At 32.9% G+C, this 23,513-nt stretch overlaps 1 protein-coding gene across 1 annotated transcript; it reads left to right on the top strand.

The window, feature by feature from the left end:
• Positions 1–9,738: 9,738 nt before the first annotated feature.
• On the top strand, positions 9,739–19,183 carry LOC105321825 (G-protein coupled receptor dmsr-1). The gene is made up of 3 exons (XM_066079141.1): positions 9,739–9,884; positions 10,028–10,175; positions 16,652–19,183. The coding sequence occupies exon 3, from the start codon at positions 16,655–16,657 to the stop codon at positions 17,996–17,998; it is 1,344 nt and encodes a 447-aa protein (XP_065935213.1). The 5' UTR covers positions 9,739–9,884; positions 10,028–10,175; positions 16,652–16,654; the 3' UTR covers positions 17,999–19,183.
• The last annotated feature ends 4,330 nt before the right edge of the window (positions 19,184–23,513 follow it).

Below are 23,513 nucleotides of genomic sequence, written 5' to 3'. Positions count from 1 at the left end.
TACGACCCGAAGAGTTTAAGCCTCTGTTATACGGCCAGTCCATTAAACACCAAACAAACCCATTTCGCTGCATTAAACCAATCCTGCAGAGTAATTCATATACATCAAGGCAACGTTTAAATGTGTGGAAGTCTATTATAAAAACATTGAGAAAGAAAAGACAATTACTATTGGAATAAAAACAACATTTTTGTCGAATGTTATGTTATTTTTCGAGAAAAATACGGACGTACTTTCCCTGTAGATGCAGAGACTACAGTCATTTTATATTAGAAGCTCGATAGCCAAAAAAAAACAACAAAAAAAAAAAAAAAACCAATATTGGCGTGAAGTTTTCATTAAGTGATGTACTGCATTTGTAGACGGTTCCAATTATCAGAACCAGGAAGCGAAAAAAATATGAACAGGAAAGAAAGTTATTTCACACGAATAACATTATCTATACTTTATATCATAGCTTAATATGATAACAATTTGGTTCAATACATGAATCGATAACCTCTACACCATATGGGCATCTTCACTTCGGTTTCTGTTACATTAAAGTTTTAAAATTCACAGATTTTAAAATTATCTCTAACTAAAATTGTTATAATTATAAATTTTCTAAATTTAATTTTTTTTTCAATGTAACATATCTTTTAATCAGTTTTGATAACTTAATCAAATTGTAGCATATCCTTTAAATTAACTTTATATTACATGGCAATTCTCGAGAGAGAGAGAGAGAGAGAGAGAGAGAGAGAGAGAGAGAGAGAGCATTGGCAACCCGATCCATAGAAAAAAAATAATTAGCCAATTATTTAAACGAAATTTTATGAACTTGTATTTCTGGCCAAAAGAGGTTTTATTTCAAATTTTTATTTAACCTGTGGATATACTTTTCATTTCACTTCACTCCTTTGCAATATGTCCGTGTCTTAGAAAAATAGATGGCGGAAACTTGTGATTTTAGAAAAAAAGGACATTGTTCAATCTTAGCTCAAAGCCAAAGTATCTAACTAATTGTAAGCTTTTGGACAATGACTGACAGTTTAATTACGTGTTATTGCAAGTTGTTATTGATTTCCATGAAGTTTGAGGGTTTTCCTTTCATAACGTTTATTAAAATTGTTGGATGTAACATGAGATTTTTATGGTAACATTTTCTGATTAATATCAAATTAAATTGATAATTTTTACTGTTTAAACATACTGAGTATTTGTAGTAAAAGTGTTAAGGAATATCATATTTTTAATGCACCGTGATAACAAAGTCATCATAATATCCGTGTTCTTTAGCAATTTTCTACTTTGTAGGCGGGAAATGTGTTCGGCAGAGCCACATCGTGTTCAGAAAGGAAACAGGCATATAGTTTTGCATTTACAAATGCCGTCCACACCATTAGTGTTTTGCAAATACCCACATGTATGTTGCACTAGTACTGGGTGTCCACTACTACAATCTTCTCATCTTGATCTAGAAATATATCTGTACACTTTTTAAAATAAATGTTCTATTTTATCTCAGTGTATTGCTCTCAAGTGCGATGACGTATTCTTAAAAAATTTGCAATTCGATTTCATTTACTAAGTATCAAACAATTCAACTGGCTATTTTAACGGAGTTAAATTCAACTGTCAGTCTATGATAAAAGGACAAAACCCCGAAATATAGACGGACGGATTTTCTTATTTGTCATTCGTTGAATGAGTGTTGTCTTATATGTTACAGTCAATGCAAATACAAAAAGGGCTGGGAGGTGGTGGCCACTTTAAAGTTAGATATAAACACTGTGCCGGATAATTATGCCAGTGCCAAGATGGCATTTTTGCACCCATCTAAGCTTCATACCGCTATATCGAAAAATTCAAATATGCCATAGACCATTGCTTTAAGAGTTAACAACCACCTTTGTTATCATTGTATCTCACCTGTCAGGTGAGATATTTACCTTTCAAATATAAATTCCTATAGGAAAATAATTTTTCCCATAGGAAAAACAATATAACTATAGGTAATTTGAAATTTCCTATCGGAATACAAGAACTTCCTATAGGAATTTCAAATCCGATAGGAAAACTTAATATCCTATAGGAAAACTACATGTATGAATCAAATTCCTACAGGAAATATCATTCTCCTATAGGAAATATAATTCCTGTAGGACTTTTTTAAAATCCTATAGGATTGCCAATATTTCCTGTAGAAGAATCAATTCTCTTATGGGAATTATCATTTTTCTACGGGATATTAATTTTTAAAGGTAAATATCTTACCTGTCAGGTGACACACTAAAAACAAAAGTGGTTATACATGTATACTCTCTAGACAATGGTCTAGCATTTGGTATATATGGATTTTTCCGAAACTGCATCTTAAGCCGTGCAAAAATACCACCTTGGCACTGGCATAACTATTGGGCTCAGTGTTTATACCTTCTTTAGACGAAGAGCTCTGTAAGAAAAAGTTCAATTTTTAAAGCAAGATATATGTTTTTTTTAAATTTATTATATAATAGTTTACGGCTTACAATTTCATATGTAAAAGTTTAAGGCAGAGCTGATGAGTATGTCTTTTTTTTGACCGCCCAGCCTCCTAAATATCGTGATCCTGATTATAAAGGGGGATGTACGGTCATCTTGTACACATGTGGACCAAAATGTAAATACTGTAATTCTCTTAATGATTTGTTTATGTCAAAAAACCGACCAAAATTCTAGTAAAAGATACAAAAGCAATATGAGGTTTTACGAGTCGTTTTGTACGCAACTTGCTGGCAAAAGTACAGATCAATGCCTTTTGTTATTTACTTAAAACTGTGCAGCTGCAGACTTAAATTGAAAATTCAAAAATCATAAAAAATATGAAAGGTGGTCATAGGTGTCCACTCTTGAACCATTTCTTGAGCAAAAAAGTTGAATCTTGCATTTATGACGTAGCATTGTCTAAATAAAGGATACTAGTACCCAATTCTTATCAGTCGGCATGGCATCTATTTTTAGAACAAGAAAAAATCTACTCTATTGTCTTTACAAAAATTATATTATTGGGAATCAAAATTTGTGCATAAAAATAAATAGCCAGTTATTTAAATGGAAGTATAATGAAAATGTATTTCTTGCCGAATGAGGTTTTATTTTGAAAGAATTTTATCTAACCTGTGGATAGATTTTTCATTTTACTTCACTCCTTTGCAATTTGTCCATATCTTAGAAAAATAGATGGTAGTAAGTTGTGACTTTAGAAAAAAAGGACATTGTTCTGCATTTTTCAATCTTGGCTCAAAACCAAAGTATCTAAATAATTACAAGCTTTTGGACAATGACTGACAGTTTAATTACGTGTTATTGCAAGTTGTTATTGATTTCCATGAAGTTTTAGGATTTTCCTTTAATAACATTTATTAAAATTGTTGGATTTAACATGAGAGTTTTATGGTAACATTTTCTGATCAATATCAAATTAAATTGATAATTTTTACTGTTTTAACATACTGAGTATTCGTAGTAAAGGTGTATGTGAAGGAATATCATATTTTTGCAACACGACAACAAAGTAGTCACAATATCTGTGTTCTTCAGCAATTTTCTACTTTGCAGGCGGGAACTGTATAAGGCATAGCCACACCGTATTTAAAAAGGAAACAAACATATATAGTTTTGGATTTGCAAATGCCGGATATATGCCGTGTCAACTGATAGAGACACATTTTAAAAATAGGGTACCCTACTTTGAGACAAAGCTACATCTTAAATGGGTAAGCTTTAAGCTTTTTCTCAACAAATAGTTGTAGAGGGGACACCGATGACCTTTTTCCATATTTTTTCAGATCTTTAAATGTTTCATCTAAGTTTCCATCTTCACAGTTCAAAGTGATTACAAAAGGAATTGTTCTGTTCTTGTATACGTAATTTGCATACAAAACAGCATGCAAGACCTCATATATTGCTTTTTTTATCTTTTGACAACAGTTTTGGGCAAAAACAAGTCAGTTCAAAAATGTTTACATTTTTGTCCTCAAATATACATCCCCTTTAACATAGCTAAAATTAGAGGACATAAACACTAGAAATCAACGTAAAGTATTGTCTTCTTTGGCTCAGAGCAAATTACACATATAGAATGTTTAAAAACTCGAAATTGAATTATGTTTTGAAACTTTTTTGCTTACTATTTTGAAAGTTTAAACGCTTTTGATGTGTTTGATGGTGTGCACTGTGCACCTCAACTCTACACACTAAACAGAAAAGTCAGACCTAACCTGCGTACTGAAATGCACTAATATTCAACTAAACGTCAAAAATTAACCATAACGTTGCAAGCACCCGGCGATAGCAATGGTTTTGGCAAGTTAATTTATTTTATCTCAAATTTCCTGGTTTTGGTCATCTATACGGTAATTTCTTTATGAACTCGGATTTTCAGATCTTTGCTATGGAAGTGAAAAGTTCTAAAATCATGTACTTTTAATTTGTTGCTACTTTCCTTTACGATTTATCGCACCTGTAATATTACATACGTGTACCATGGGATGATTTTTTAAAATCTGTTATCAATTCAATTAGTTATCATCTAGTCTAGGTGATAATTATTTGGCGTTATTAAATCCGCGAGAAGTCCTCATCTTCATTGTTTATGTTTTAATAAATGACACGGCTTTCAAAAATGGTCATTTATCAGGAAACTCAATTTGTCCGTGAGATTTATGATCATTGTATTGGTTAATATTCAAACCAATCCTGTCTTGTACTTTTATACTGGTATATTAGGAATTGCAACACTAATATTTAAACAGACAAACTTGGGTGTGACGTAATGTAACGTCATACTTTCAAACTGGAAGCCCATGAACAGTAAGTACATTCTTCAGTTTTCAGAATAAAGTTTTAAAATTTTATCTTAAATATTCATTGTAAATGATGAAAGGCTTTAATCAATTACGAATGGGTTTAATTGAAACATTTATGTTTAGTAGGTTTCATTTTCTTTACATATATTCAAAAGATTTTACTTTTTTGTTGGATCCCCATATTTATTTAAAGCAACCTTATTCATCGGGTTAAATTAATATTCATTTTTATGTCGTATTATGGCCTATATGACATAAATGACATATTTGTATTTCCTTGTACATTTAACATATTTATAGATACCTGTAATTATCACAAAAACTATAATCTAGCTGCAGAACTGTATCTCCACTGTAAACTCGTGTTAACGAACCGTTGAGCTACAGTTCTAACCATACAAAAACTAAATTTATTGCGCATAAAAAATTGCGCACAGATTTGGACCTGTTAAACTAATTTATGAATAAATTCTGTTAATATTTTCATACCAAAAAATTCCTGAAATATTTTAATACTGATCACTACTTGACCTAAAGTATGTTAAATTCACGACGGGATCAAAAGTCGCCATTTTTTCCTTTAAACAAATCACATCAAGTAAATGTGTCAAGAATTCTTTGGTTTTAAAATTTTCGCAGATTTTATTCCTAAGTTAAGTTAATAAGTTACAAAAACCGTGCGCAACTCCTTGTGCGCAATAAATATACATTTAAAAAAAAATTCTATATGCTAGTTTTTTAACGTCAGTATTCGATGTAATTACAAAGGTGGTTGGTTTCAATTAAATGCATTCATTTCTGTTATTGTGTGGGTCTAAGCCCACTGGTCGATGTGCAATAATATTGTCTTTTGTCACCCTTTTCGCTCATTCCTCTAGGAATCGCACAAAACACTCTCTTCTGCGAAACCTCTCTTTATACTGTGTCAACATACACTTTTACATGTAAATCTGAAATTTTAAAAGTCTAAGCTCTTAAAGTCTTTTGGAATGAAATTAAATTTTGGAAAAAAATGCATTTAAATTGCAAGGACGCATATTTCTTTGATTTTAAACATCATTTTGGTATCAGTTAGCATCGATTTATTTTGACTTTGATTTGGTCACCATGTATCAAATGTTAAGGCCTATTTCTCAAATGACACCGACATAGTTTTAATCTTCATTTCTGTATAATATAACCCTGTCGTATCCAGGGTTCAATATCTTATAGTTCTTTTAGAATAGTGTTCTGAATGACTTAACTATAATTCTATATGTAGATGGCTGTTATGTCGATAGATGTGTGTGCATAATATAGTCAAAGACAAAACAATAACTCTTAAGTTAACATATACCATACCGACCACAAATGTTTACGACAGAGCTAGGAAAAGCATCTCGAAAGTATAACATGTACACGGGGCCACCCTAGAAAGAAGAGATACAAATGACCGTAGAAAATAATAAGACAGTATCTCAATGCCGTACAAAATGTCTTTTTAAGTAAAGGGATCAGAAATTAGATACTTGTATCATCATTAACCTTATCAACTTAATAATGTTATACATGTATGTCCATAATATAAATAGTACACGAAAGAAAAAGAAATCTAGATGCAAATTTCGAATTGATCTAAGGATTTAAAAATGCCTTCGCTGTACGTATGGATTAGTTATATGCATGTTAGCTTTAACTCTGTTTCACTGTACTACCTATTGGGCGATGCGCATTTTTTTTTAGCGTTAAATAGAAGTACAAGAGGTATTTGAAATGAAGAAAACCGACGAATCAAGATACGATTGATCCGCTAGTACTTTGTTTTGAAAACACCATCTATTCTCCTTTAAGGATGACGTTTACTCAATGACAAACAATTCCACTGATGATAATGAGAAACCAACTATGGTGTGTTATAGACATTTGACTGTAGAGTTATTTTTCATTTTCCAAAAGGTAGGTCAATGACCTTTTTGCGGTTAAAATAAATTTAACTAATGCCATTGAACTTATAATTTACAAGCATTCTGAGAGTATTGCATAAGCAATACACGTCCCCTACCGGTTTGTAGAAAATTGGGAAAACAATGCACTGTTATGCAGAATATCATTTCTTACCGTCTTCTGTACCCCGAATCAACAGACTAACCCGATAACGAACCCGATTGTAACAAGAGGCCCATGGGCCACATCGCTCACCTGAGAAACAATACGTATGATAAAATCAGCTTAATTGAGTCAAAATACAAACTATCTGGACAATGTACAATAATACATAATACATACTTTGTATCTACACTACCCGAGGATGCTTTCACACAAGTTTCAGCTTTCCTGGCTGATTAGTTTCTGAGAAGATGATTTTTAAAGATTTACTCTATAAATTCCTATGTAAAACTTTGACCCCCCCCCCATTGTGGCCCTACCCTACCCCCAGGGGTAATTACTTTTACAACTTTGAATCTACACTACCTGAGGATGCTTCAACACAAGTTTCAGCTTTGCCGGCTGATTAGTTTCTGAGAAGATTTTTAAAGATTTACTCTATATATTCCCATGTTAAACTTTGACACCCCATTGTGGTCCCACCCTACCCCCGGGGATCATGATTTTCACAATTTTGAATCTACACTACCTGAGGATGCTTCCAAACAAGTTTCAGCTTTCATGGGCTTATGGCTCATGAGAAGATTTTTAAAGATTTACTCTATATATTCCTATGTTAAACTTCGACCCCACATTGTGGCCCAACCCTACCCCCGGGGGTCATGATTTTCACAACTTTGAATCTACATTACCTGAGGATGCTTCCACAGAAATGTCAGCTTTCCTGGCCGAATAGTTTCTGAGAAGAAGATTTTTAAAGATTTACTCTATATATTCCTATGTTAAACTTTGACCCCCCATTGTGCCCCCACCCTACCCCCGGGGTCATGATTTTCACAATTTTGTATCTACACTACCTGAGGATGCTTCCACACAAGTTTCAGCTTTCCTGGGCTTATGGCTCATGAGAAGAAGATTTTTGAAAATTTCTTGAAAATTTTCATAAATTACTAATTATCTCCCTTTTCAAAAGGGCGTGATCCTTAATTTTCACAATTTTGAATCCCCTTAGGCTAAGAATGCTTTGTGCCAAGTTTGGTTGAAATTGGCCCAGTGGTTCTTGAGAAGATGTTGAAAATGTGAAAAGTTTACAGACAGACGGACAGACGGACGGACGGACGGACAGACGGACTGACGGACGCAGAGGAAAGCTATAGTCCCCTCCGGTGAAAACCGGTAGGGGATTAATAACACAACAAATAAATGTACCTGAACCACTTTAAAAAGTGTCGAATAATGGGGATCAAATTTGACTATTATCATATATATATATATATATATATATATATATATATATATATATATATATATATATATATATATATATATATATATATATATATATAGTCCTTTAATGGTATTAAATAACAACACACTGTGTAGAATTGGCAAAGACACGATGCTTACATTTAATATACAACACATTAAATGTACAAATACATAACTGTAGAACTTAAAGTTGGCTGTAATTGATTTTACTTTACATATAAAATATTTCATGAAATTCAAACATGTAATCGCTATACGTGTCGTCCTAAACTGCAATTCAATTTACACCTTTGCATAATCTTGTATAACATTGCTATGGAATCGGTTCTAAAAACCACGTGACACAAACAGTCCTTTATATTTCTAGTCAAGTAATTCATTATTGGACTGAGTAGAAATTGATTTCTATCGAATTTGTACCTTATACGAAAGAAATCCTATGTAATCTGTGGTGATCGCCATTATATATATACGAGATTTCTGCCGAACGTTCTAGTCGGACCTCCGGGCACTTGCAAGTATTCCATGTCTATGAGTACTGCATCAGGTCAGTGAGGAGGTTAATAAACTAACAAATGTAAAATCCTTAATGACTCGATATGTTATTCGAAGAACAAAAAAACATGCTTTAAAGTAAATGTCAGTGAGAAGGTTAATGAACTAACAAATGTAAAATCCTTATACTCGATATGATATTCGAAGAACAAAAAAAAACATGCTTTAAAGTAAAATGAAAAAATACTTCGGAGTGAGCTTGTGATATTTATTTTGTTTCTGAATCTAATGGGACGATTCTTATTTCAAAATTTTGATACATTTTTGAAGATCAAATCTGATCAAAGCATAAAAAAATTGTAATATTCAGATTATCAAATGACCATAAAAATTATTCCAGTCATTTGAGGAACAAACTAATGCATTTGAAAATATCTTTTGCAACTTGGAAAATCTTCGTAATAATTGAAGTGTGTAGATTTTTGATTTTTTATGATGATTGCATCAAATGTTTCAGAATACCCTCTAAGTGTATTACAACAATACATAGATACACATAAGAAGCAATTCATTAGTAATTGTTTTCAGAACGAATCATGCTACCCCCGCCCCTTCCCCCTAAATGGTTTTTAGAACGTGAAATAAATTACTGCATATAGCATTCACAAAAAAAATTGTTGCTCAAGCAGTCGGTCTTTTTAAGTCTTCTTGAGAACATGTTAAAATTTTTCTAACGTTCTTTTTTATTGTATTTAATTGTACACTACATATATATGTCGCAATTAATACTGTACCAAATTATAACTCCTATACTTCCTCATTTCGATTACACATACTTTGCTTGAACATACATCCAAATACATATACGAGTTGTACAATGAAAATAAAACTTTACTGAGAGGCCTGGTAACAAAAAAATAGTTCTCAATCCACATTAACTCGGAGTTTTCACAGCTTAGCTCTTGAACTCTGAATCTGCATAGAGAGATCGAAATCAGTTGACATCACGGCAAACGTAGAATGGAATTGGCCAATAGATCTTATCTCTGTCGCTAGAAAAGAGAGCTTCATTAATGCAAGGCATCAATATTACACGGAGCAAGCAATGTCTTTCTGAGCAGCTTCGCGTTGTGTATCATTCCTTACTGAGTACTTGTGCAATAAGTTTGTGTGTACACACCTGGGGCTTAGCATTTTTTTTTGGTACGTGTTAATTCGAAAAAAAAAATTCTTTATTGAATTTTACAAATTGCATTTTTTTTTAGAATCAATTTAATTAATAAGAAATAATCAAACAATTCAAATGATTGCTGATATTTTGTAATGTTTGGACATGTTTTCTTCAGATTTCTTACCTTTACCACATCAGCTGTGAAGCGTTGTTTTGAAAAATGGCTGAAGTCAAATGTGATCGTTTTTGGACGATTTGAAGAGCATTATATACAGCTAAATACTACAGGATTAACTGTTCGGATATTCAATAATCCGTATTAGGTAAGACTAATAAACACAACAATGAATTTATGACTGCTTTGAGGCTTACTGTAGTATCTACAAAAAGGACTATGAAACTAGTGCATTTAGAAATAAATGATAACAACGGCAAAACCTTTTCAGATTTATGGCTTACAAAGCTTTACAAAATCATATTAAGATGTACATTATATCTTTGAAACATGATTTTTTTTTTAATTGTGTTTTCTTGATATCCGAAACGTTTGCTCATCAAGGTTTTCAGTTGCATGTTATCATAATCTTTAAATTTGATTACTGGTATAGATAGGGTAAATTCTGAAAATTGTTGTATAATTTAGTGAACATTCGTTTTTGTATCTATTAATTGCTAATGACTGACATTTTAATGCAAATCTCCCGTGGTTTTTTTTTTCGCATTACATCTGAAAAGTGGGACACCTTATCATGATGACTGTTTGGAAAAATTTTTTCTAGCTTAAAAATACCCATTCAATTCAATTCAGTTTATTCACTCAAATCATAAAACAGTATAGACAGTTTGAAATTCAGAGGTACATTTTATAAAACAAGGGCACCACAAAGCGGAGCATCCCCTCGCGAAATGAAAAAATTTTGCGGGGAAATGCATTATTCAGAAATGAACACGTAATTGAAGAGACCATATATTTAACTTGTTAAAATCCATTTGAAATAAAAGATTTCGTTCATTCCTATCCCCATGCACGCTCTGTGTTTGTCCATTGGGGATGGGCGCATTTACGTGGTTGTACAATTGCTCCCATTACCTGATTACTAGGGAAAACACACCACAAACGTGTTAAACATTAGTAATATAGTTTAATAAATTCTCTTTATCCAGTGACATACATTACGCATGTAGACAATTAGTGTAGGCAAATTTAAGTTTCATATTGAAAAGAAAACGTAGCTAAGGTCTGGCGATTTATAGTCTGCTCTATGAGAAAATTCGAGTTAACATGTCGTAATTTTAACCCCAATATTTTAAAAAGAGTAACATATCTTCATTGATTAACATGAAATGAATTCCCGGGTAATCACGTTGACGATATTTGTCTAGGTTTCTTCTGAATTATGAACCTGTTCTTCTCTAAGTAATTCTTTAATTATAGCCCGAAATTCGGCTCAGACGGCTGCTTGTTTCGATTAAATTAGGGTCAGTGAACTTAATCTCCTGCTTGCTTCAGTTTTTCACTTTGGACTTCCTTTTAACTTCCCATTTCTCAAAAATGTTTGCTTCTTACCTTTACAGGGCTTACATCCAACAAAATATCAAGTTGTTGATTTGAAATGTTTACTTTCACGAACCGGAAGTCGTACATAAAATTTCTAAGTGTTGTAATTTTAACGATATCTTTAAAAATATTAACGGAATTCCTTGAAAATAAATAGGGTTTGTCCTTTAAACATGCTTATGAAGTGTACGAAATTTGATACAAATGTATGCGAGGGTTTTCTTTAAATTTTGCTAAAAAGGATGAAATGGACACACACATACACATACACACACACGCACAGCAGCGATGATATATCCCCCTCGCAACAAGTTGCGCGAGGGGATGATAAATAGATAGGTAGTAAATAAATAGTTAATAGAAATAATTTAACAATATATACCATGAAGATTGACAAAAGTAGAATTATGGAGGACAGACTATTATGTATCCTAATTACCACAATACCAAAGATAAAATTAATTACAATATCATAGTTATTGAATGATTTTGAACATTTATAAGAATTCTATTATCACTTTCATCAAACGTGTGTGCGATTTTATCTTGCTTGTCAGTTTGGTAAATGACGAACGTAGAATCCTTGATTCGTGAACAGCGATCTTAGATGACAACAAATATTTCAAATTCATGCAAAAAGGAGGTTTTCAATATATTTAAGTTGAATGCTTCAAAGATTACACTCAGATAGGATTTTCACTAAAATATGCTGTGTACAATTAAAAAAACAGATAACAGTTGAAATTCTTATTTTTGAAAGGCAATAAATGTATGGTAAATAAAATTCAAATGTATAAAAATGTATATAATGAAGATCATCAAGGTCTAGTTAACATTACAAAGAAGTAATTCTAAAATTAAAAAAGTTTTGAATTTGAAGCTTTTAATTCTCAAAAGACTGCTTTAATAAATATTCCATCGCCCCCAAAATCGGCCATTTAACTGACACCAAAGAATCTAGATAGAGTAGGACTCGTCTCATTTAAGTCCAGACTTCGTAGTCGATTAAATGCGATCAAAATTAGTAATTTTCAATAGCAAACCACGGATGGATGTGGATGTCTTTAAACGAAGACATTCTTAAAAGAATTACTTTAATGCACCCCTATTTGTACTGTAAATACTTTGCAACCAGTGTGAACAACAAATCAGTTCAGATATAAAGTTCAAGTTCAAGTTCTTTATTCCAAGAGACAAATGTCTCATAGGTTATACATATGAACATATACATATCAAATAAACAGTAAGGAAAACAAAGTGTGCATAATCAATTTGGATAATTCACATGAAGAGTTCGTTGCTTGTTTGCATAATATAAATATTTACCTAAATTACACAATTCTTTAGTATTAGAGGTAGATAATAACTGTATAACTTTATAGACATTTGGTTTTCGGGAGTAGTATTTTTTAATATACTTATCTCTTTAACAACGAAGTGATGGACAAATAAGTTAAAAATGGAACTCATCTTCAATTACATTTAAGTTGCAAGATTCACATGTTCGACAATCACGTGTTAAATTATCATACCTTTAAGTCATGTGTTGTTTTTGTTCGTAGTCAATTAGAATTATTAATCTGCAACAAGTGTGAACAACAAAACAACTAAGAAATCAAGTGTTGATTTTGTTGAACATGTTAAAATAAGATACAATCGTTAAGTAACCTTCTAAGGATTTTAAAAATGGTACCAAAATATGTTTGATTAACTGGTTTTGTTACAAAGCAAGCAATGTTTTATTTTTTCATCAGGAGTGCCTGGTTACTCCTATATTACACGTATGTACATTGTCTATTATCGGGTATAGTACCCCAGTACATGTACTACTTTTCAAAAAAAAATTTAAAAATTTCAAAAAAGCATGTACCTGGTACGGATTTTGATTTTAAAGAATCTATTTTCTTTAAAGGACAGTACCAATACATCAAAAACAAAATAGATACAAGTATACCGGAAGATATGCATTTGATTCGTTCTTTGAATGGAAATTTTTCCAATATTCTTTATTTTTAAATACCACAAGGGAATCATAACATGTGCCTCATTAAACTATGCAAATCGAAGAAGGCTTGAAATGATTTGGTTTGCCGCTTCAGTAATATTTCTCATCTTGAATTTGCGTGTCAATACTTCTGCGGTGCGGTTATGTATTTTCTATAATAAGAATAAGGAGTAAGAAGTTTATAGGTGTTTTGCAAGCTCACATTTGACACTGCATTGCAATTTAGTTTTCCTTTTGGGATAGCATCCCGAAATTGAACAAGATTATTGCATCGATTTTGTCGCCTGCCAAACAAAGAACAGTTATTTCAGTCTCATTGTGAGGACAAAAAAAATATTTTCTAACTATTCCCAGAGAGAGAGAGAGAGAGAGAGAGAGAGAGAGAGAGAGAGAGAGAGAGAGAGAGAGAGAGATGGTTTGGAGAGATGGAGCGATGCCGCAAATAGGAAGAAGAGAAACCAAAAATAAAACGAGTGCTCGTCCAAAGCCATATGAAGAAAAAATTATGAGAAAAACCTTATTGCTGGTCACAGCATCGAACGTGATCCCGGCACTTGTAGTTCACAATCAAAGGTCAATGCCTCTTTGTAAAGTGACAGCTAATTTAACGGGGATCTTTCACCTTCATCTTTCATTATATTATGTTATAATTTTTTTTCTGGCTGAAATAGTATCATTAGTAGGTAATTTAGGATTACAATATACTTATACCATTAAGGTTTTTTTTATCATTCAGGATTTAAATCAATTTGTTTTAAGTACAATCTTACATTAAAAATTTAAAAAATAAAAGTTTAAAAGAAGATATTTGTTTCCCATTTTCCAAATAAACATTTATCATTCCTTATCTGATTTCCGAGAGCATCAAAATCTGGTCTCACTTGGTTCAGAGTGAGCAGATGCATTATTCCATCCCATAATTACATAAATTTTTTAAAAGGATTCACGGCACGTTGAAAGAACTATTTGCGCGTAAAGATGACTGAAGAGAAAAAAGGGGGCTTCTTCTTTTCGTGCCAATTGTATTGTAAGAAAATATCGAAAAGAAGTCATACATGTATGAAAATTTGTTACAGTTTATGGGCAGTAAAGTTATTAATTCATAGCAAAAGGGATTGCCGTGGGTTTTCCAGAAGTTTAATTAGATTTGTCGAATGACAATCAATATTTTGCTTTTCTAACTTTTATATACGCAAAAAAATGTCAAATAATCCAATATATAAAATGTATAATTATTCCGCTTATCAAATCTGACCTACACTGATTACTTGCAAGTACAACAAGGTTACAAACCTTTCGCAAAAAATCTCTACAGCAGTAATCAACATTTGATACACTCCGCCGTTAAAGTAAAAAAAAAAAAATCAACATTTAATTCACTCCTTGTCTGATTGTCTGGGGTTGTTTTAACGGTGACAAATAATGTAAAAAATGGCGGATGTACGAACTTCTTCTATCTTTTGTAACATGTCGATTCTGTTAATGATTTTATTTTTATACATGAGTTCACGGACAAGGAAGAGAGAGGAATCCCGCTATATACAATCGTGTCATTTATCTTTGTTAGATACTCAGGAGAGAGAGAGAGAGAGAGAGAGAGAGAGAGAGAGAGAGAGAGAGAGAGAGAGAGAGAGAGAGAGAGAGAGAGATTATTCTGCTATTATACATTAATTAACTCCAAAACAAGAAAGTTGAAACAGTTATTTAAAAACTAATATAGATCAGCCATTAAACGGAACGAGATCTCCGTCAAACTTTTTAAATTTTTTATCAATTTACTATTCATAAATATCTTACATTACAGAATCTCCACCGTAAACTTTAACCAAATCTTTGGCATAACGCTGACTTGCAGATTTCAGACTGAAGTCGAAATTTCATTCAGGCTTAAAATTATTTTTTATCCTAATATGACGATAAAATATGACGATTGAACATTGTAATTAACAAATTTATATCAATACACTTTTAAAAAGCATTTTAATTAATGCAGTGCTTTCAATCAAGAGACATTAAGACTGTATACAATTTTTGACTTAAGTCTAAGATTGCTTCATGATCCTGACGCCTGAACTGTGCTAAATGAACCTTATGTGATCTTTGTCATTGTAAGAAAAAATGCTGCGAATGTGAGAAAACAAGATCGAAAGATGTTCTTTGATGTCGAGCAAAAAATGATAGCAAGAGTCTCCAAATAAAAACTTCATCTGACTGAACTGGGTTAAGAAAAATCCATGGTAAAATGTTCATGTACTTGAGAGATATTACCTTTTTCAAAGACCTCGCTTAATGAATTATAGCAGTTCATTTCTCTAGCTATAATATATAACTGTCAAATGATCTGTTGACCTTACATGTTGCGTATACATTATTTTTACTGTATTAAATACTTGTATTGGGAGAGGGCGATCTAAGTTTTTGAACTTGTGTCCAATCCCTGTTGTAATTTTTGTACAATAAAAATATGTTCAAATCAAATCAAATCAAATCAAATCATTTCTCTAGCTATGGAATAGACCATGTAAAATACATGTATACTCAAAATGTCCGGAAATTAGGAACATAGTGCTAGAGTACTAGTTGTCATTTAAAAAATAAGGATTTTTATAGAAGTAATACGAATTCAAGAAAAAATGCAACATCAAAAGGAAGATCTAGACAATACCCTGCCTTGTATTCAAAGATAACGATGAAAATCCCAAGCAATCCAATTGAAAGTCGAACGGTCGTATGAAAATCAAAGGAATTTTATCGTCAAGTCCAACAATTCTAATATACTTATAATCCGATATCAAAACTATCACGGTAAGCCAAGGAAATTTCATACTGATTGTTAGACCATAATTAATCACCCAATTGTCTACGGACTTTTTCGTTTTCTTTTTCCTGATTACAACAAAGAGCACACGGCGGGTGTGACCGGTCAGCAGAGGATGCTAACTCCTCCTAGGCACCTGATCCTACCTCTATCTAATTGGAGGTCCGTGTTTCTCTGCTTTGAATTTGTATTTTGTTTTATGGACTTTTGAGATGGTTCACGGTTTGTTATTGTCATTTTTTCATCATGATGATGACTCTTGAGATGACTGTTTGTGTTCAAAAATTGATTGATAATGTGACGGTCAATAAGGAAATATGACCAAAGCTAATGACGAACCATAATACAGCATATAGGTATCTGATATACAGACAAATGACAATAGAATACACTATGGCTTTTTTTTCTTCTTCTACAGATAATGACCCTATCTCTTGAAGAATACAGCAAATGGTATGGGGAATGGCATGGATGTTTGAGCCTGATCGTCTGCTGTTTTGGAATACCAACAAACCTCATCAACATATCGGTTCTGAGCAGAAAGCACATGCACACACCAATCAACACTATATTGACATGGATAGCCTTTTTCGATATCATAACTATGGCAGCATACTTGCCCTTCGCTATACACTTTTATATCGAGTATTCACCCAACTCCTTATCCCCAGGGAAAAATAGTTACGGATGGATGAATTTCCTTTTGTTTTACGTTAACTTGTCCACTCTCACCCATACCGTTTCTATCTGGCTCGGGGTCTCCTTGGCCATATTCCGCTACATCCATATACAGTCGCCGGAAACTGGGAATTTGACTTCTATGCGAAGAATTATTCGTTGCCGTATAGTCGTTTTCGTCGTCTTAGTGGGCTCAGTTCTTCTTTTGATCCCAAATTACATGTCGTCGAAGCTTGTCCCATATAAAAGTAACGAGACCAATCTAGAGAACATATACATTCTGGACGACCTTCGACTTGGCACGCCGCGGGTGAAAATTAGTGTATTTTCCAGCTTCGTTCTGTACAGTATTGTCGCCAAATTGATACCGTGTTTCTTGATGATCATTTTCGGAGCTTTGTTGCTAAAAACCTTGGACAATCACGGACGTGTGACTCGCAAGAAGCTCTCTAAATTAGGGGTCGTCATGAATCGCCCACATACTTCTCGAACCACCATCATGCTGCTCATAGTCATGGTCCTATTTTTAGTAACAGAACTCCCTCAAGGTATATTGCTCATATTAAGCCTGACCATTGAAGACTTTTTTGACAGGGTGTACATTCCTCTTGGAGATACAATGGATATTCTTGCCTTAATAAACAACAGCATTAACTTTGTATTATATTGCTCCATGAGTATAGAATTCCGCCGAACTATCTCAAAATGGATTTGTCAGTGTGCTAAAGGAAACCTCTTTATTAATGACAACCAGAATGATTTGGAGATGAAAAATCAGAATTCGATCGAGACAAAGAAAGGCGGAAATGTAAATTCGGCAGGAAACACTACAACTGACGACATGCAGACAGGTCTTCAATTAACCGGAAGTGGGGAATCTTACAGCACGACAGAAATCAACAGCCCTTGCTGCAAGTCAATATCTGACGTCCATATAAATGGCGATATTGTATATAGTCAAGTGTCCACGGAGGCCGAAGAGAGCGAGAAACTTTGCCCTGAAGTAAACGATGACGACGACGTTTCAGACTCTGAGACCGTTCCGTTATCGCCAAGCAGTGCTCCTTCTGGCCCTTGCACTGTTTAAACTGTCCGCTGTTCGGAACTTGGAGGGTCAGGATGTTTCAACTGTAAAGTAGTAAATATCAGGGAGAATGGGTCTCAACAATTCTGTATCGATATTGATTATTGTTCGAATCTTACCATGCTAGCATTATTTCAAGTCATAAAAAGACGGTCTGTTGCTGATGAAATTACAGCAACTGAAAGGTTAAGACAATTTTGATGATTTAATATGTCGTAAATATTTGTATAATGAGACACACATTGAATTCAAGACGTAACAAACTCAAGGCAAAATTCAACTAAGATAGCGAGGTATTTAGGTTAATAATGGGGAAGCAAATTTGACATGCAAACCAATCTTAAATACTAAAATACTATTATAAAGGGTGGTGAAAAGGGGGCAAGACTAATAGGCACGCGACCGTTGTGATGAACAATTTACAGCCATGACTGTTTTACAGCTCAAAATAAACAGTTTCTTCCTGTTTTGAATATGGTTTACTAGCATTACTAGAATCTTAGCATTGGTTGCAAATATTTTGCAATCTTTCTTTGTTTATTTCCTCAAAAATTTCGTCCATTTTGTAATTTCAACTGAGAAATACATGCACCATGTTTTGTTGATTAATAACAGATTAATACATCTCTTATAATGAAAAAGTACAGCATACAGAACACTTGTTAATTTAATATTTTGTTATTTGTTTATCGATATAGACAGTTTATTTCTAATAATATAATTCTGACATGACACAACAAAGATAAAAACAGTGAAAATCGACTGTATGTACATGAAATTAAGTATACAATGTAGTACCTAATGTTTGTGTTTTGTGTATTCAGTTGTTAATTTAATTGTTATCATTTTCCATACAAATGATTGTAAAGGTAAGACATAAATTCAAAACCGAAAGTAAAATACATCGGAAAAGGTTAAAATTAATGTAAATATAAAAACAATTGAAGCACACAGTCGGAATAAATACATGTACATATTGTATATGATAATATCGACAAAAAGATGATCTTTTCTTTAAAACAGTGGTTATGTTTTGTAAATTACTCGTTGTATATGTATTTGAACCCTGTTTCTGGATCTGTTATGTTTTATCTAAAACAGTTGAATGTTTTGTGAAATACTTGATACCCTGTTATGATCTATTATTTTTCATAAATACATATGAAAACTTTTGAAGTTATTAAATAAATCTGTTGTCTGTTGCATTTTTATCATTTTTAACAATACCAAATAGTTAATTTTAGGCTAGCTGCAGAACAGCATCAATAGATCTACGCCACGCGATAGAAAATACTCTGCAATTTTCGGTGCCAAAACGTGAAATCCCGTACACTGTAATGTAAATTTCGACTGAAGACTGATTGTCCACTTTTACCTGTAAACAAATCACATTGCTTCACGAGATGGTGATGATGGTGTTAAAGATTATTCTAGAGCAAACTTAATCGCAACTGTAGTAAAGTATTCAAAGATTTTGTTTGGTTTTGGTACTTTGGTTGTTTTATGAACTTGATTGATTGGTCCAAAACTAGCGCACATTATTTTTTCGTCTTGTATAAGATCTTTCATGTGTGAGGAACTCCGTAACTCCTCAAGTCAAAGTGTATTTATCATAGAACAACGGTTCAACAGCCGATGTCAAGCTTGCATTCTAAGACACAAAAATGAACTAGTTGCTGGATACGCTTAACCAATTTTTATTCGCGGCGACTTTATTTCACGATAAATGGCCGATAAACTGGTCGTGACGAATAATGTTCGCGACCAAGCCTTATCCAGACCTATATTGTTTTAAAAACTATAGACAAAGGATTGATTCGCGGCAAGAAATATTCGCGACGACATGTCTCTGGCTAACCTCGCGAAAATTTCTCACACGCGAATAAAAGTTGGTTTACAGTAATTAGTTTAATTTTAATACGTGTTCAGATCATCTAACGAATAATGAAAACGCGCTAAGTTGTACAGAATCGACTTGTATTTGATGAACTTTTAGGGGCACTTTGACCGAATTTTTTTCAATTTAAATTACTTTGGCTTTTTTTTCATTCTCATAGACTTAGAGTCATCGAACTCAAAGAATTTTCGTGATAATTAGTTATTTTCATGGACTAGAAGACAATCAAACATTAATTTTTCTCTCTACATAGAATCTTTGTAAGGACGATTTCAGTGTTAGCGTATTAAACAGTATTCCCCCCGTTTCCGATGCCAATAACATGTTTCTCTTGCAGACTCTGTGAATAACGTAGGATCAATTAGATGAAGAATCAGCACGGTCGCTGGATGTGATTGACCACATAGAGGAGAAAATCACTGTAATTATGTGCACATAAATATCACTATCAGAAAACTGGCCATTGTTGTAACTTACACTTAGCCTCATTATTTTTTTTATTTGTTCTTCTTTTTTTTGTATACGATACAAAAAAAAAATCCGAGTGTGTTCGATAAAATTCATCAAAATGTAAGTTGGCAAGATCAACGTACACAATAAACGATGCAAGTGATCATGACATTATGTGAATGACGTTATTGGGGGATTTTATTTATCCCTTGGGACTTCCCATGGTTGGATAAATCTTAGCTGTCGAATGAAAGCGATGAAATGATATGTCAAGCGAAGACCTACTGGTTTCAGCGAAACAATTTTTATTCTTGTGATAATCCATCTAAAAAAAAGTTATCATATTATTTTGACGGTCGAAAGACAAGTGAAAATTTCCAATACTTTTCAAATCAAATAGCAAACAGTTTTTAAAGCTTTATAGAATAAAAATAACATTCGTTAACGTCGCAGATTCATTTTCCTTGCACTCCAATTTCAAACTTCGTCTCGGTGGGAGGATAAAAGATAAATGGGTGTATCAACTTCTACTTGGGGATTACATCAATATATCAACGTATGGTTTTCTGATAAAATCCAGAGGGCCAATGCTGAAACTGATGGATCCTATGTCCAGTGCTATAAAATTGATTAAGCATTTGGTACATGAAAAACGTTATGTTTGATTAATATCTAAGAAGGTATATTTAATTGGACATGTGAAATATGTCCAATCTTTTCTTTATAGAAACCCAGTGACAAATTTACAGATTGCCTTTTCCTACCTCAGTGATGAATGGTTATAAGTTAAAAAAAAAAGGGGGGGGCGTGATTGTCTGGAGGAAAGGGGGGGGGGGGGTAGTCAATGAGTAAATAAATAATTGACACAACAAACATAGAGATACTGACATGCATATTACATGTACAATCAGATAATTAAATTATTTCAACTGTAATATTATTGTTTTGAATGTGCTCATTACATCATTGTCTTATTTTTATGAGCTGAACAGAGTCGGACAAATACTGCTCGGTATATTGACAGAGAACTTTCCGACCAAAATAAAGTTTTTGATATTGATATACCTAAACCTGGGGAGGATTGAAAATGCATGAATAGGTCTGAATTTAATAGGTTTTGTGAAGAAAAATCTTTACAGCTCTCGAAGCATAAAAATTTGTCGACTTATCATCATACAGTTTGTCAGTTTTCTTTGAGTATTCAAGCCACAGCATAAATGAAAATTATTAAACAGCGTTTTCACAGATAAATTTTCTCCGTTAATGTCAGCAAAAGCATAAATTAATATTAACGTATAATATTTTCTCTTCAAACTTGTAACAGATAACTTACGTTTCATTTGTTAATGTTTTGAAAATGCATGAATAATGTCTAAATTTGATAGGTTTTGAGAAAAAATCTTTACTGCTCCTGAAGCATATAACATTGATAAAATTGTCGATTTATCACCATACGGTTTGTCAACTTCTCCAAGCTACAGTATAAATGAAAAATATTTAACAGCGTTTTCACTTGTCAAACTTCCTCCATTAGTGTGAGCAAAAACATAATTGTAATATTAGCGTATGATATTTTCTGTTAAAAACTTGTAACAGATAACTTATTACTGTAGGTAAGATTCATTTATCAAAGTTTTGTACTTTGCATAGCGACACTTCAAACGTCCAAAAACACGAAACTCGATGTGATCCAAAATTGCCACCAAATGAGTGAATCTCACTGAAGGTCACTGCTCATCCACACTGGACATATCATCCTGTATCGAGTGACCTTCCAAATGTAAATTATCACTATTATTTATCTTTTGCATCAAATATTAAGGTGACTATATGTTGTATTTTAATCAGCATTCAGTACACAACAGATATTATAATACTTTCATGTTAAATACTGAAATCTGATTGGTTTAGACGCAGTTGATAATCCGTTCTATTACCCTCAACGTTAGCAACACACTTAGCAACGGGTAACACAACGAATTGTTACATGCGCGTAAATTATGCGCGTACAGTTCGCCGTAGAATTCACTTCATTTCTAAATAAGAACAGAAAAATTTTCTTTAAAATTATGACATTCAGTATAATAAAATAATTAGTGCCTGTTTGGGAGGGTAACTTTTGAAATTGACAAACCAAGTCGTCGGTTGACAATGGCTTTCTCGTGGTGTCAATTTCAACAGTTACCCTCCCAAACAGGCACTATTTATATAGTGTTGAATTCTGGAAACTCATCACTCACACTTACTGGTTCATCATGGCTAATGCTTTGCTTGCTGTTGCTTTCTTACCCCCAAAATTCGGCGGTGTACATCTTGAATTCAACGGTTATCAATACATGATATCATATTTCAAAAACATTTATTTATTTAATTCTTAAAGGCGGTAAGTTAAAACAAAAGCACTACATGTACAAAGTTTTCGCAATAATCTTCATTATTTAAAAAAAATAAATGAAAATGTTCATGACCAATTTGATGTTTGAAATTGAATTCAAGAGCGTGGATGTCAATGATTATGTAAATGAGCTTTTATGCAATTTATATTGTAACATAGAATACATTGTAATTGTTAATATCAATTGCGGGTAGATATGTTTTATTTACATGTATTTTATTGTCAAAACCCTTCACATGAACTGTGATACAGACTATATCAATTAAGCAATTATCGCATTGTTTCCGATACCTAATTTTCAAATGTGTGCAAAACGAGAACAGACCCATATTTTGTATGAATATGCGCTGATTTACTGAGCCATGCACATTAGACTACATATACTATACATGCATTTGTTGATAAAGCCATATAACCATAAAATCTAATAACTAATTAAATCGTTTATCAATTCGGCATAACTAAGAAGGAAAAATTTCTTCTTAAAGACTTTCACCTGCCCACCACCCCAACCACCCCACAGCATCCAAAAAAATTACCTCCTGAACCTTTTTTTCACTATTTAGTTCTACGCCATGTCAACCCATTTTTTTCCCGTAGAACTATAGTTCTGTACCTATTACGTGCAAAATCGTTCTTGTAAAGGGTTGCAAAACTTTACAGAAGACAGATTTACAACTTGCAAATCGTAAATCAACACGGAAAGCAATTGTCTTTACAACTATCTCACGATAAGCAATAAAAGTCAAACTGCGGAAGCGGAATTGCTTGCTATG

This window comes from Magallana gigas, chromosome 3 (genome assembly GCF_963853765.1).
Source record: "Magallana gigas chromosome 3, xbMagGiga1.1, whole genome shotgun sequence".
NCBI classification, from domain to species: domain Eukaryota; kingdom Metazoa; phylum Mollusca; class Bivalvia; order Ostreida; family Ostreidae; genus Magallana; species Magallana gigas.
This window is presented reverse-complemented; position numbering and strand designations above follow the sequence as displayed.